Here is a 15,524-nt window from a genome sequence, read left to right as displayed (position 1 = left end):
TTCCCCCAATTCCTCCTGTTGTATTTCCATGCCTTTTGTTCTTTTAACCTCAAACCCTGCTAAAAATATCATAGGTGTTTATACAGTACTTTTCACTGTAGTATCTGCCCTCTGTCCATGAGGAAACGGCAGCCCTAACTTCACCAATATGCAAATAATACACAACAAGGTGCACAACCTTCTGTTCTATTTGTATAGAAAGTGACCAAACTGGTAATGGGGTAACATTGGCATAATGACTTTTTAACTACAATAATGAAAATTATCCCTTGACGATCACTGAGTTAGAATAATAAACGTTTATTGCACCACTACATGAGTCTTATCTTAATTTGGTTTGTTGGTGTTATAGTGACTTCATTAAATCCCACTTTAATATCTAACATAAGGTCAGAAGAACATAAAAGGAAATACTGTTAGCTCACATACTCAGTGGTTTATTTAAAGCACATAATTGAAAACAAACTTTAAGCACTGCCTTCTTTAAACATAACTATAAAATGCCAGCAATAACAACAACTTGATATATAATTTAATTGCTCTTATCTGCTATAAAGACAATGGTAAAGAAAACCACATTGAAGTTCCTTACTTCTACATTTCATCACAATTATAACTAGGGCTGCATGTCTGTCACAGGGGTCACCGAAGTCATGGATTCCGTGACTTTCTGTGATCTCTGTGACTTCTGCAGCGGCTTCTGCTGGCTCCCGGGGACAGCAGCAGTTTGAGTGTGTGGGAGGGGGCTCAGGGCTGGGGCACGGGATTGGGGTACAGGGCGGCACTTACCTGGTGGGGGGCTCCCTGGCTTGTCCCTGCAGCTCCTAGTCAAAGTGGCCAGGGGGTTCTACACACTGCCTGCGCATGCTGCCCCCACAGCTTCCATTGGCTGTGGTTCCCAACCAATGGGAGATACAGAGCCAGCGCTTGTGGCGGGAGCAGCGTGCAGAGCTCCCCTGACCACCCCTCCCCTAGGAGCTGCAGAGACATGCCGGTCGGAGCCAGGTAGGGAGCCTCCCAGCCCTGCCAACTCTCCCCCTCGCCAGCACCAGCAGGGATCCTGGGACACACACACACACCCAGAACCCACGGTGCCCTGCCCCAAGTTTTAGTTATGGGTATATAGGAAAAGTAATGGACAGGTCACAGGCAGTGAATTTTTGTTTACTGCCCTGTGACCTGTCCATGACTTTTACTAAAAATACCCGTGACTAAAACGTAGCCTTAATTATAACAAAACTCATTTACAATTAAAGTGTAGGTGATGTGCAAAATTAGTAGTAAATTAGATGCACGGTATGTTAAGAAACGTATGTACTGAATTTAGGTATTTGCTTTCAATATTGAAAAATAGTATTTTAGGTTCCAATCCTGCAATTTGCATTGGACAGGTAGACTACGGCTCCTGTCAGAGACCTGTTAACCAAGGTGGGTTCCACAAAGGCACAGCATTCCACCTGCACACTGTAAATTGCAGGATCAGGGTCTTAGCTACATTGGCAATGAACTGAGGTCCACAGGAAATAATTCACAGTTATCTCCATCTAGGTCTTTTTAGAACACTTATCACCATGATACCAAGCACGTAATGGAAAACAATTTACAAAAAATTATTCACTTCTGGTAAAAGCACCTATGTGATTGAAGAGTCAAAGCCCCATTTTCAAAAGTGGCTTAGGCACACAGGAGCCTAACTCTCACTGAAAGCCATTGGAATTTAGGCTTCTAAATTACTTTTGAAAATAGGACGATGGCTCCTGTTTTAGGTGTTTTTGAAAATTTGACCCTAAACTTCAACCTCAAGTTTTGAAAAGGATTCTAAATGGAATTTTGCAAAAGAAAAAGTCCTACAATACTCCCTCTAATTTACAAATTAATTTTTGATTCAGCTATCTTTGCTTTCCACTTTCTATGACCTATCAGAAAGTTTCTCCCACTTTCCCGAAGTGATGATTTTGTTTCTAATGCTACCAAATGGCAGCACCAATAACCACCAAAAAAATAAAATGGCAATAATTTCAAAGTGAGCGATGATCAGAACAGATTAGAAATAATCCAACTAATCATAATGAAAAGAAAAATCAACTGGTGCAAAATGACTGCTGGCATTTAATTTTTTTGCTTAGGGTTCTCTATTTTTTCCGATAGTCCTGTTTTTTTCCAGAAGAATCATCACAGGTTTACTAGGGAAACAGTTTCAAATAACATTTATCAAACTTAAATTCACCTATCACCAACAAGTAGAAAAGTTTATCAGAACAAGCAGCTGAAAGTCCCATAAACCTTGTTATTTTTATCCAGTTTCCATGTTTCCTGTCATCCCTAAGCGCTTAAATGATTGAATGCTTTTGGTAAAAATATTCAATCTTCATACCTTTAGATCTCTGCAACTGGAGTTAGCATCATGCTTAAATTTTGAAATATTTAAACTCTTAAAAGAGAAGTTACATAGTGCAATGTTCTTTTGTCTTTTAAAAATATATTTTGAGGACATTTTCTCACAACCTGATATTAATACATTTTGGCAGTTTCAAGCTGATGTATCCCCAGAATTCAGAATCTAAAATTACGTGTTCTGGGGACAGTGGGTTGAAAAAATAAAATATTATGATTTGGTTTTAAAACACTTTAGACACAAAACCAAGCACTAAAAGTCTCCTTTGAAAAATACCTCCAAAAATCTCTACTGCAATCTGGAAAAAGAGATTTGATTAAAGAGGCACCAGCAAATGAGAGAGAAAAAAAAAATCACACTTCTGCCTGAGAGTTTTTCTTTAAACTACTTTTTCTACAAGTAATATTTAAGACTGTTATGAGAGAGAAATGTGAGAATTTTTTTCCCATTTATTTTGTCCATTTGACTACATTGGTGTACAGTTATTTTCATTATTTTACCTTTGTATTCATTATGCCTCGGCCCTGCAAATACAGGTACATATACTGAACATTACTGATGCAAGTTGTCCCACTGAGATCAATGGGAATACTTATGACAGTAAAGTTAAGTGCGGGCACAACTGTTTGTGGGATCGGGCACTTAAAGTCCCATTGACTTCAACTGACAAGTGGATCCCTATGCAAGATTGGGGCCAGAATCCGTTTCCCACTCCTGTGTATTTTCCTTCCCACAGCCATAGGCGTGGAAACTAATGGTGTGGGATGGGGGTGAGGGGGTGCTGCAGAATCCCCAGATTTTACACGGGATTCCAGCTGCCAGCCCTGCGCCTGGGGTCCTGGCTACCAGCCCCAGCCCCCTTGCCCCTGTCTGCACTCCCCCACCCCAACCCAAGACATGGCCCTGCTCCAGGCCCCAGCTCTGGCGGGTGGCGCAGTAAAAAGTTTGGGGACCACTGCTTTTCAGTTTCGCTGACTTTCAACATCCCCACTATAAAAAGTGTTCCAGCACCGCTACCCACAGCACAAGAGGAAAAAAATATATATAATTTTTTAATACAGGACAATTGTACTATAAACCGTCAAAATTAGCAGGGGGAAATTAGGGGCAGATGCTTTATCTTGAACTACCTTTAACTCATTTTTACAAACTGACTGGACTGCAAGTTGACGGTGTCCCTTTAATTTTTGCTCATGTTGTTATAGGTGAAGAGAAAGAATATCAGCTCATAATCCTGATAATTTTACTAATTTCATGATTTTAACAACACTAAAGCAATTGCAGATTCTAAAATTCAAAACCCTCTAGATCCCCACAATGAAATCCTGACCCCATTGAACTCAATGGCAAAACTCCCATTAACTTCAGTGGGGCGAATATTTCATCCCAACTATTCAAAAATTCACACCTTGTGATCCCACACACAGGCGAGGGAAATATAAGTCCAGACCACCGCTTCCTGTAGAAAAGTCCAGAGCAGGTGTAAAATAGAGGACAACTGTGAGATTTCTTTGCAAACTTTCCAGCAGTGGGGGCTGGCACAGGATTTCTTCCCATTTTCCTGCAGAATAAGCTGAGGCCCAGAGATCCACTGCTATCCTGGTTCCCCTGCCATTTGCCCATGCCCTATGAAGGGAGGTTTCACACATGGAGGGGACCAGTCCAAAGACTAATTTTCCTCTGCCTTTCACAAAGATTCCCTGCTCGTTGCCAGAGGAAAAGGTGTACATTAGTAACAGTCATTCACACAACCTCACCCCTGCTAGGCTTCCTCTCTGTGCACCTACCCCAGACTTTGTGGTGGGCTTTCAGAGGCATCCAGAGCAAGGAGAAACAGTGCCACAGCACAGGAAAATCCACACAGAAAGGAATCCCTCTTTCTGAACTGTCTGGCCAGACTCTTAGGGCAGGTCTACATTACAGAGGGGATCCACACTCTGAGGACAATCCACCAGCGGTTGATTTAGCGGGTCTAGTAAAGACCTGCCAAATCGACAGCGCTCTCCAGTCGACTTCTGTACTCTACCCCCGATGAGAAGAGAAAGGTAAGTCACTGGGAGATTTTCTCCCGTCAACCCCCCGTGGTGTAGACCCCGCGGTAACTCGACCTAAGGTAGGTCGACTCCAGCTACGTTATTCACGTAGCTGGAGTTGCGTAGCACAGGTCGACTTACTGCAGTAGTGTAGACATAGTCTTAGTATGGCTTCTGCAAATATCTATGCTGTTGAAGGTGACCATGTTTTTAAATGAAGTGGGTCTCTCATATTCAAATTTCACTAAATCTATAATTTCGTTTCCTGTTTTTTCCAGAGATTTTTTTGACAACTTTGGACTTTTGTTTGTGAAATAAAAACATGCATTTTGAAGTCAATTACAGATCAAATAAAAGAATGCTGTTTTATCCAAATGTCAAAGTTCCAAGTTAATGTAATTGTCTAGTACAGGGGTGGTCAAACCCTGGCTCATGAGCAGCTCTTTTACAGTTAAAGTGCAGCTTGCAGAGCCTCCCCCACCCCTCCCCATTCTCCACCTACCAGACTGGAGTGAGGGGAGCTCATGACCTCTGCCTTGCAGCGGGGTGGTGGAGTAGGGTCTTCAGTCCAATGGGGTGCACCTGGCCGGGCTCGGGGCTGAAGCAGGAGTGGGAAGGACTGAGCCCTGGCAGGCAACCTGGCTCTCAAAATTCTGTTGTCATCTGCAGCTCGGAGAGTCAGTAAGTTTGGCTACACCTGATATAGTATGTCTCCTCTCATTTGTCTAAGACCTATCACATCTGATAAACTTAATTTTTTATTTACACACACTTATCCACAGAGCCCTCGCAGCAAACCTCAGATGTAGCCCATGTCAGTAGGTGAAAACACGATTGCACAGCAGCAACAGCATTTCCGTATGTCCCCTAAGAGTCCATATACAGCTCAAACTCCCACAGACTCTGACAGGACTTTTGCCTGCATCAGGATTGCTTCCCTGGCCTGATAGGTAGATTAATGACCACCCAGCAGACACATTTTTCAGTTAACTACAGATAACAATGTTGAGTATTTCACTCCAAGGCTGTTCTTCTCTCCATTTCACTTGTTAAAGAAAACTGGAGAAAGTGGAGAGGTGAGAGTTTCCTAAATGGAATCACAAGCTCTGTAGACCTCTGTCCTCTTAAATACCTCTATGAAGCAATCTTTTCCCACACACAGAAAACTTTTCAAAAACAGTATCAAACTGACTTTGATGCCTGCCAAAATTACTTAAGAATGCTAACTGATGAAAACGCCTCTTTGAAATATCCCTGGTGGGGGTGCAGCTGTGATAGGGATAACAAGTTTTGAATATTACAGAATATTAATATTAATTTTTAATATTATTCAGAGCTCAAATTCTCACAAAATGTAATAACAATGCATTACTCGTCATAGTTGTATTACATGAGACCTCATAAGGCAGCAGCTTAACTGTGCTCTAAGCATTCATGACTTCGTTTCCATATTTTTATATGTATTTCACCCACTGAAATCTGCATAAATGGATGAAGACATTATTAGCATGAGAAAGGAATGCTATCATCTTCTACTTCTGTCCCATATGCTCTCCCCACCTAGCCCATTTTAATCACCTTTCCAGCCTTCTTGCTTTTTGTCCAGTTCTTTATCTCCTGCTGTTAGATAAGAAGCTACTGCTTTCTGTCAGCTGGTTCAGGCTGATTGTGACCATGTAAATCACATGTATGCCTTATTTCAAACATGCAAGCCAATTGCCTGTTTCTCTGTAAGCTTTCAAAGAATGTGGAAGTAACAGTTATGAGCTATTTTACCAAAATAGTTCCCTTCTAGCATTTTGCATGAAACATGAACCCATCGCCAGATGACACACACTAATAACCCCAGTGACTGGAGTTAACACCACTTTCCTTTACCCTGCAGCAAACAAAGACCCTGATCGTGCAAACCTGACAGAGCATAGTGCTATCTACCAGGAGGTCCCACTTATCCCAGTGACGCTACTAACAGTAGCAAGTGTTGCCACGATTGTGCTGTATTTAGATATCTGAATGATTTGTGTTAAGAAAAGATGTCATTGCACACACTTAGTACTTACATACCCTGTTTCACATAAAAGAATACAAATATCAGTGATAGGCTGCAGGGAAAATGTTGCTCATGATGGGCCTTTGAAGACAACAGGAGTTGCGCGGGATCAGGCCCATGATAAAGACAGCATAGTGGAATTTGGGGAGGAGATTAGTCATTGCATTACTGATGCACTGTATGTACCATAATTGCAAAGAGTAATTCCATAATAAACAAGAAACTGAGGAGAAAGTGCTCTTCTTTTCTCTGGGGATTGTCTCTCAAGTTATTTAAACTACTGTATTGTAAAACAAAACAGTAACAATTTAGGACTTGCATCCATATGTCAATTCACTGTATAATTTAAAGCCACCACTAGCACAATAAATAAATTACTGTGACTACATACTAGATTAGTTAAGCCTAAAAGACAAAAAAGAAAACTTTCAATACTTATTTTGGTGACACTGTGTGCCAACAAACATCCTCAGTTATACCAAAGCAACCCCACTGAAATTAACTGTGTTATACAGCTATAACTGACTGTTTTTGTAGGAGTCATTTTCTAAGGATGTAAACAAAAGGCAAAAATTTTGGTTGCTGGTGCAAATGGGTGATGCTCCACCAACTTTAGTAGAAAATATGACCCAAAATCTAAAGGAGATTTACCAGCCAACTTTCCCAGTATTCAAAGAGAAATAATCAAATCTTTTATCTTGCTGTTTAAAAAAAAAAAATAGCAAACCCCCAACTCATATGTACAGTGCACCCACTAATTTTACTTTTCACTGTTCTTATGTATAACTAATTATAGGAGTAAGCCGAAATATTCAATATAAATCAATCAATGAGAGCTGTGCATTCTTGGCATCTTGAAAAATCAGGTCACTTATTAACTCTATGCATCCACATCTGAAAGTTTTAGCCTAAATAGCTAACTATGCCCAGGGAATATATTTTGCCCTCAACCTCTATATGTTTTTCCCTGTGATTCAAAATATCACTGGCTCAATACACCTCAACATACTATTCATGTCAGTCCACAGCACATAGCTCTGATACATTTTTGTGGCTCCTCTCCAGAAATTTCACAAATAAGCCACTGCGCCAGGAAATTAAAAGTTGTATACAGCATGTTGCTGCCTGTACCAGTATGCTGGTCCAATAAACAAAATTCTCATACATTATTATCCCCTGCCAAGTTTTCTTACCTGAAACTGACACTATCATAAGAGCCTCCAGGGGTCTGTTGTTGTCCAGATCTCGACTGAGTTTGAGTTCCCCAGTGGCAGAGTCCAACAGTAGCAGGTTCAACTCGTTGCCTTGAACAAAAGTGTAGGCCAGGATGTCGGACACATCAGGGTCATAGGCTGGGATCTTGCCAATCACCCCAGAGGGGAAGCTGTTAGACTTGTTGGTCACATAGTTGTTGAAGAGGATCTGGAAGTCCTGCAGCACAGGTGGGTTGTCATTCTGATCCAACAGGCGAATGTGCACGGTAGCTCGGCTGACGAGAGGGGCTGAGGTGGCCTGCACCACAATCACATACTCCGTCCGGCTCTCATAATCCAGATCCACCAGGGCTGTGAGATCACCGTTGAGCAGGTCAAGCTGGAAGACCTCAGGGATGTTACCCTCCACAATCTGGTACATGATTTGTGCATTTGTCCCTTCGTCTGGGTCGGCCGCACTGATCCGTGCCACGATGGAGCCCACTGGGCTGTTCTCCTCCACAAAGATGTCAAACTCATCCTGTTCAAAGACAGGCGGGTTGTCATTGATGTCTAGCACGGTAACCTGGATATCCACAGAGGCTTTGAGAGGTGGGCTGCCTCTGTCCATGGCAAAGGCCCGCAGGCTGTAGACAGCCACGTTCTCACGATCTAGCTTGCGCAGCGTGCGTATCACTCCAGAAGTGGGCTCAATGTAAAAGTCTCCATCACCATCATCACCACCCTGGAAGGTGTAAAGGACGCGGCCATTGAGGCCTGAGTCACGGTCGTTGGCAGACAGCTGAAGGACACTGGTGGAGAGTGGCACATCTTCAAAGACCGAGCCCTGGTAACGGTCACGCAGGAAGTGGGGGGCATTGTCATTGGCATCCAGGATAAGGATCTCCACGTAGGTGGTGTCAGATTTCTGAGGGATCCCATTGTCACGAGCTGTAATGGCCAACGTGTAAGAGGCCTGGTCCTCATAGTCTAGCTCCATCAGGGTGGTGATAGTGCCCATGTCCGGGTCAATGCGGAATTGAGGAATGTTATCTTCCAAAATGTATGTGATCCTGGCATTTTCCCCTGTGTCTTCATCGGTGGCACCGATGGTCACAATAGAGGTGCCTATGGGCTTGTCCTCACTGATGCTCACTGTGTAATGGGAGCTCTGGAAGACCGGGCGGTGTGTGTTGGCATCGGTGACATTAATGAAGACCTGGACAGTGTCAAAGAGTGTACCATCTGACGCAGTAACTGTCAGCACGTACTGCCGCTCCTGCTTGTAATCCAGGGGCAAGGCCAGGGTGATCAGCCCACCCCCACTCTGGCTGGTGATGGCAAAGCGGTTCCTAGTGTTGCCACTGGTGATCTGGTAGGTCACTACACTGTTAATGTCCCTGTCTACTGCTATCAGGGTCAGGACACTGCTGCCCACTGCCGCATCCTCATTCAGCCTGAGCTGATAGACCTTCTCTGTGAAAGTCGGGTTGTTATCATTGACATCCAGGACCGTTATGGCCACACTGGCTGAGGAAGTCATGACAGGCACTCCATGATCCCTAGCCTCTACCCCAAAGTGATAGTTCTCCACAGTCTCTCGGTCCAGCTCAGCTGACACTGTAATCCATCCAGTGCTGTTATTGATCTGGAATGGGAACCCAGTGTCCCCACCTGGGGACACCACGCCAGGAGATGGGGACAAGTCTATAAGGTTGTACTCCAGACGGGCATTGTCTCCAGAATCAGCATCCACTGCCTGAACATGCAGCACCGAGTAGCCCAATGGCACGTTCTCCAGCACTGTGGCCTGGAAGGGGGTGCTGACAAAGATTGGGGCATTGTCATTCACATCCACCACTTGCACCGATACCATTCCACTAGAGTTAATCAGAGGGGGCCTGCCCCCATCCTGGGCTTTGATTCTCAGTGTGTACTCACGGATGGTCTCATAGTCCAGAGGATTGATCAGGTCGATGGCACCAGAGAAAGAGTGGATATAGAATTGGCCTTTGAGGTTGCCACTCACAATGCTATAGTGCACCTGGGCATTGTTGCCCCGGTCCCGGTCAGTTGCTTGCACCTGCAGCACTTGGCTGTTCACCGGGGCATCCTCTGGCACCTGTACCAAGTAGCGCTTCTCACTGAATTGTGGGTAGTTGTCATTCTCATCCTCCACAGTGATGTGTACCGTAGCTGTGGCACTACGGGGACCTGGTTCCTTTCCTTGGTCATTGGCTTCTACCACCAGGTGATACTCAGAGACCTCCTCACGATCCACAGGGGCACAGGTCCTCACTACCCCAGAGCGTGGGTCGATCTCAAAGACGCCATCCCTGGCACCTGGCTCCAGCAGGCGGTAAAGCATGTTGGCGTTGGCCGGAGCATCCCCATCCGTGGCACGGATAGTCAGCACCTCGTAACCCACTTCCATGTTCTCCCGGATGGTCTCCCGGTACACAGGCTGCTCGAACACCGGCCCGTGGTCATTGGTGTCACTCACAGTCACAGTCAAGTAGGTGGTGGCTGAGCGGCGGCGGGGGGAGCCCTGGTCAGTCGCAGTCACCTTCAGCACGTGGGTGTCCTTGGTCTCCCGGTCCAGGCTGCGCGTGGTAACCACGCTGCCCGTCTCCGGGTCGATGGAGAAGTAGTCATTGGATCGCTCGTCGAAGAGCGCCTCCATGGAATACACCAGCCGGCCGGCCTCCCCCTCGTCCGGGTCCTGGGCCCGCAGGCCGATCACCCGCGTACCCGCAGGCTCGTTCTCGGGGATGGAGACCTGGTAGCTGGGCAGCTGGAACTGCGGAGGGCTGTTCGCACTTCTTCTCCTCCTCCGAGCCCCCTGGAGAGAACGATCCCAGCCGCCCCGCTCCTCTGTCCACAATCCCTGGGGCCCCAGCAGCAGGGTGGGCGCTTCCCCCTGCCCTGCACCCACCGCCCCTCTCTCCTCTCCCCTCGCACCCACGGGCTCCAGTTCCCCCCAAGTCCCCGCCTCCTTCCCAGCCCCTGCCCCGGCGGACAGGGCGCGCTCCAGCCCCAGCTGGAGGAGGATCTCCCCCCTTGTCCTCCTCAAGGCACAGACCAGCTGCAGAGGGGACTCCCCGGCGGGCTGCAGGCAGCACCGAGCCCTCCCCCCTGCCTCCTGCTCGCCGCAGCCCCGGGGGCGGTGGTCCGGGCACCTGCAGGCAGGGAAGCTGGTCAGGGCCATGAGGGCAGAGCGCAGGTCCCCGGCGGGCCCTGGGGGCAGGTGCCGGCTGGCTGCGGGGAAGCAGAGCGGGGCTGGGAGCTGCCCAGGGGAGAGCCGGGCGGCGAGCCGGGGCCGCGCCTGGCCCCCGCTGCCTGCCCCCCGGTACCGGCGGGGGCAGCCCGGGCTGTGCACGTAGACTGCCAGGCGGAGCGAGAGCAGCGCCCCGGAGCGCTGGGCGGCGATGCGCACGTGGAGAGGCAGCGGGTTGCGCTCCAGCCGCGCGCAGCCTGGGGGGCTCGCCGGGCAGCCCCCGCCGGCCGCCCCGCTCCGCCTCAGCTGCCCCGCGGCCGTCACTTCCACCGCCTCCCGCACGCGGCGGGCCGTCAGCGCCTCGTCCACGCTGTACAGCCAGCCGGGCCCCAGGGAGACATCCAGCAGCAGGTCCCCGGCGCGCCCGGCGCCGCAGGAGAGGTGCAGCTCCCAGCCCCCCGCGGGCACCAGCCGGCAGAGCAGAGCCAGCCACGAGAGCCAGGCGGCTGCGGGCACCGGCAGCATCTCCGAGTCTTAGGCGGCAGCAGCGATCCCAGCCAAAGGGCTCCTGCAAAATCCATCCACCCCCGTGGGCGGCTCATCCGCCCTCAGCCATGAGCAGCGGGGCCGGGGGACCCTGGCCTCGTCCTCCTCTGCCAGGCGGGGCCGCTCCCTCAGAGCCCCGCGGCGGGGAACATCGCTCGGGACCCGGCTGGAGAATTCCAACTTTTCCACCGTAAAGTTTAAAGTGAGTTCAAAATGGCTCCTCTCCTCCTCCCACTGCTGCTCCCGGCAGGGTGATTAGCATAAACCTGCTGCTTCAAAAACAATCGCACTCCTGCCGCCTGGTAGCCTCTCCCCGCCCGCAGCCCCCGTGGACCCGCTCCCCGCTCGCGGGACCCGCCGCGGCAGCGCACGCTGCCCTCCAGAAAGTGAATCGAGCAGGGGCCGGTGTAAATCCTCGCAGGGGCCGCGGCGACTCTGGGATCAGCGCTCGCCTCCCTCTCCAAGAGGCACAGTCCCCTGCAAACGCATCCCCTTCAGCCCGCTCCTGCTCCCGAGCGGGGCTTCCCCTTTCCAGCTACTGCTCCTGGCTCTCGCGGCCGGGGCTGCTCCGCACGGGCAGCGGGAGTCCGTCCTGGGGAGCGGCTCGGAGAAGCTTTGTTGGCGTTAACAAAAGGCGCTCGATCTGGGGTGGCCGCGGAGTGACACCCGGCAGGGTCGCCTGGCTCGTGCCGCGGAGTTTGCTTGTGTCCGGCAGCAGCAACATGTGCGTTTAAAACCCTGGGGAAGTTGCCCCGAGATCAGCTCGCAGCGATTTCCTGCTGCTGCTTCTCTCTGCCTTTCCCCCCTTGTATTGTTCCCGGAGAGCGATTGAAAGGTGCAGGGTGTTACTATCTCTATGGAGACCACAGGTCTCTAAAGCTGGCTCGGGGGAGAGAAGGCTGCAACCAGGGCCCAGGGCGGAGTTTCCTCCCTTTGCATTCAGTGCAGCTGCAACCTGAAGGGCGGAGGCGTGGCCGGAGCGGGTGCAAAAGATATAATGAGCCTGTGAGAGAATAGCCGGTGGCGCTGGATGACTCTTCTGCGGCTCGTGGGGGTGCAGAGCTCTCTGCTGGCCCCGGGACACAAATACAGAGATCAGAGAGAGCCGGGCTGTTGGCACGCCCCGTGTGCAGACCGCTGACCTGCAGAAGAGACCTACTGACATTGGCTGTGCATGTGCTAGCTCCTAGTCTCCAGAAGCCAGGTGCAGCTCCCTCAGAGCATGGAGCTGTGAGAGCAACCTCGGCCTCACCTGCCTTCCAGCTGAACTCCGGTTGCCATCACATGCACTACAACAGCTTCCCTGCAGCATGCCCATAGGCAACATGCCTTGCTTTGGTGTGTTTTTGTTTGCAGGAAGCTGGTGCTTTTTTGCGCAGACCCCAATCTGAGAGCACAAGCAAAAAAATGAGAAGGACTATTCTTGGAGCTGTGCAGCTCAGAGTTTGCTCCCCGATACTGGCCGTCATAAGGGCATTAGCATGCCTGCACTGACCTGTCCCCCTATCTATGGCATCTGTGAATATGAAAACATTTATGAAGTTTTGTGTGCTGTGGGGGAAAAAAAATCTTACTTCCAAATCGGTGTTCCCTTGTCCTTCATCTTTTTATTGCTTGGGAGACCTTCTCCACCTAGCCTATTGTGCAGGAGATAGCTGTAATAAGGGGGATTGTCCATCAAAGAGTTGTGACCAACCTCTGTATGGGCTGGACTGCATTAGGACATCTTGCTACACCCTCTAGGGATTGTAGATAGTGATGGACAAAACAATCCCTTCGCTGCTGGAGTAATTGGAGCTAAACTTCTCCACGTGTTCACTGCAACAGCTAGAAAAACTCCATTCTACAGGATGTGGGTTTGGTGATCAGTAAATGGTATGCACGGGTGGCGGGTATCAAAGGGCAGGGCAGGCTAAGCCTTCCCTACCCCAGGCCGTGGCTCTACCCATGTTCTACCTGAGGCCCTGCCTCTCTCCCCCTCTCCCCTGAAGCTGGCAGGGGCTCAGCTCCAGCCAACAGCCTGGAGCTCGGGTCTGCCAGCAGCCGGTGCTCAGGCCAGAGGCTTGGTCCAGCACTGGGGCTAGCCTGTGGCTCAGCCCAGCCAGTGGCTTGGGATGGCTGGGGCAGGGCTCCTCTGGCCACTGGGGGAAGGAGGCCTCGGGGTTCCCACTGTGTGTGTGGGGGGGGTGCTGTGGTCAGAAGGGGGAGGGCTGGTGGGTTAGCCTCCCCGAAGGTTAGCCCCTGATGGTACGCTTTCATCTAAAGCAGTTCTGAACCAATGTCACAGTTGGATGGTAAAGAGCATTATGTCCCTGGAGGTGCCATCTTCAGATGAAGAATAAAACAAAGTTCCAGAACACCCTAAATATAATTTACTCCCAAAAAGATGTAAAGTATCTTTTATTGTAAATAAGAATCCAGGCCCTAAGAGAATAAGCAGATAATCTAGAAAACATGATGTGTTCTGAAGAAATGGAGTTTAATAAACATACACTGGTACATGAAGAAAATGAGATATATTTGTTGGTCAGTTAGACAGTAATGTATTTGGTTTCTATGGTCCAATATTTGCCAGGTGTTAGATCACGACTCCTTGGTTTTGTGGTTCACCAGTGTATTATAATCATTCTGCAACATCTCTCTAAGCTATCCACTAGCTTGCCGCAATACTGTTTCTCCCAATGTTATACTTTTGTTTAGAAGTTATTTGCAATCTTTGCTGTACAAGACTTTATGCACTTGCAGGACCAGATGTGCCCTTTCACTAGCAATCACTACTAACTACCCTTGCTAGGTTAAGAAATAACACTGTTACAGAAGATTCAAGAAAGATGACTGCATTGGTTTGGACACCTGTCAAGAATGGACCCAGAAAAGGTTCCATACATGGCAATACATGCCAGCGTGGAAGGTACTGGAAGTAGAAGACCAAGGATGCATTGGATAGACACCGTAAAGAATAACAGAGAACAAAAAAAATTTAAAGATGAACAAAACCATGAAGCTAGGACAAAACAGAAAGTGGTGGAAATATTTCATTCAGCCCCATCATCACTGTTGAGCTGACAGACAGGAATCAGAAAATAAGATAGTATCACACTATATACATTGGCACATTGTCCATTTACTATTTATCTAGTAGGTCTAGCTCCACCTAATGTTGCATGCAAGAGTATCACTTTCTTAGTATGATATAATAAATGCATTGCAAAAGTTTAAGATAAATAGATGCTGTATAAATTTATCCATAGTAACCCTCTGAATTAGGAATTTGTCCTAATTCCCAGGCGTAAAGCTAAGGTAAAATTGAGTTAAGATTAAAAGGACATATCAGTAATTTAGGGGAAAAGGAGATATTTATAAAAACATGAACTATTTAGAAGCTCAACATTTAGTTGAGATATTATCAGTAACTTAAGGGTGCCTGATACAGGGTGGCTTGCTCCTTTTAAGGGACTGAGGCTGGGCCCAACCAACCCTGATTACTGAAGGGACTGCTCCAGCCCACTTGTGTCATTAACGGGCCTGATGGAGGGCAGCTAATTCCCCTATAAAGGGCAGCATGAAGCTATAGAGAGGGGAATCCAGGAGGCTGTGGCAATGACTGAGGTAAGGCTCTTGCAGGAAAGCCCCTAAGACCAGGAGAGTTGTCCTAGCTAAGAGGACTTAGGAATAGTTTGCTAAGGTAGATGGAAGTCAGAGCCAGGACTCCAGCCGAGTAAAGTCTAGGAGTGACTGTTGAATTTAGGACCCAGCTCTAGGAAAGAGAGCTGGGGACTAGAGCCCTGCATGGGACTAATTTTAATGCTGCTCCTGCTGTTATGGTAATGGGGCCCTGTGGGATCCTGGACCTGCTGTGGGGCTCTACACTAGTCCTGTACAGGTTCTGTGGATGAAGGGAAAGCAGTGGATGTATTGTTTCTTGACTTTAGCAAAGCTTTTGACACGGTCTCCCACAGTATTCTTGTCAGCAAGTTAAGGAAGTATGGGCTGGATGAATGCACTATAAGGTGGGTAGAAAGCTGGCTAGATTGTCGGGCTCAACGGGTAGTGATCAATGGCTCCATGTCTAGTTGGCAGCCGGTGTCAA

The 15,524-nt window shown here is 48.4% G+C and overlaps 1 protein-coding gene across 4 annotated transcripts in view; it reads right to left on the bottom strand.

Moving 5' to 3' along the window:
* The window catches only part of CELSR1 (cadherin EGF LAG seven-pass G-type receptor 1), a 262,839-nt gene extending 247,670 nt beyond the window's left edge, over positions 1-15,169 (bottom strand). For all 4 annotated transcript variants that reach the window (XM_037901572.2, XM_043551096.1, XM_043551104.1 and 1 more), the window contains exon 1: positions 7,672-15,169. In XM_037901572.2, the coding sequence (XP_037757500.1) occupies positions 7,672-11,413 (3,742 nt within the window). In that variant the 5' untranslated portion in view covers positions 11,414-15,169. The remainder of the gene's footprint in view (positions 1-7,671) is intronic.
* Positions 15,170-15,524: the final 355 nt, after the last annotated feature.

This window comes from Chelonia mydas, chromosome 1 (assembly GCF_015237465.2).
Source record: "Chelonia mydas isolate rCheMyd1 chromosome 1, rCheMyd1.pri.v2, whole genome shotgun sequence".
In the NCBI taxonomy this organism is placed as follows: domain Eukaryota; kingdom Metazoa; phylum Chordata; order Testudines; family Cheloniidae; genus Chelonia; species Chelonia mydas.
This window is presented reverse-complemented; position numbering and strand designations above follow the sequence as displayed.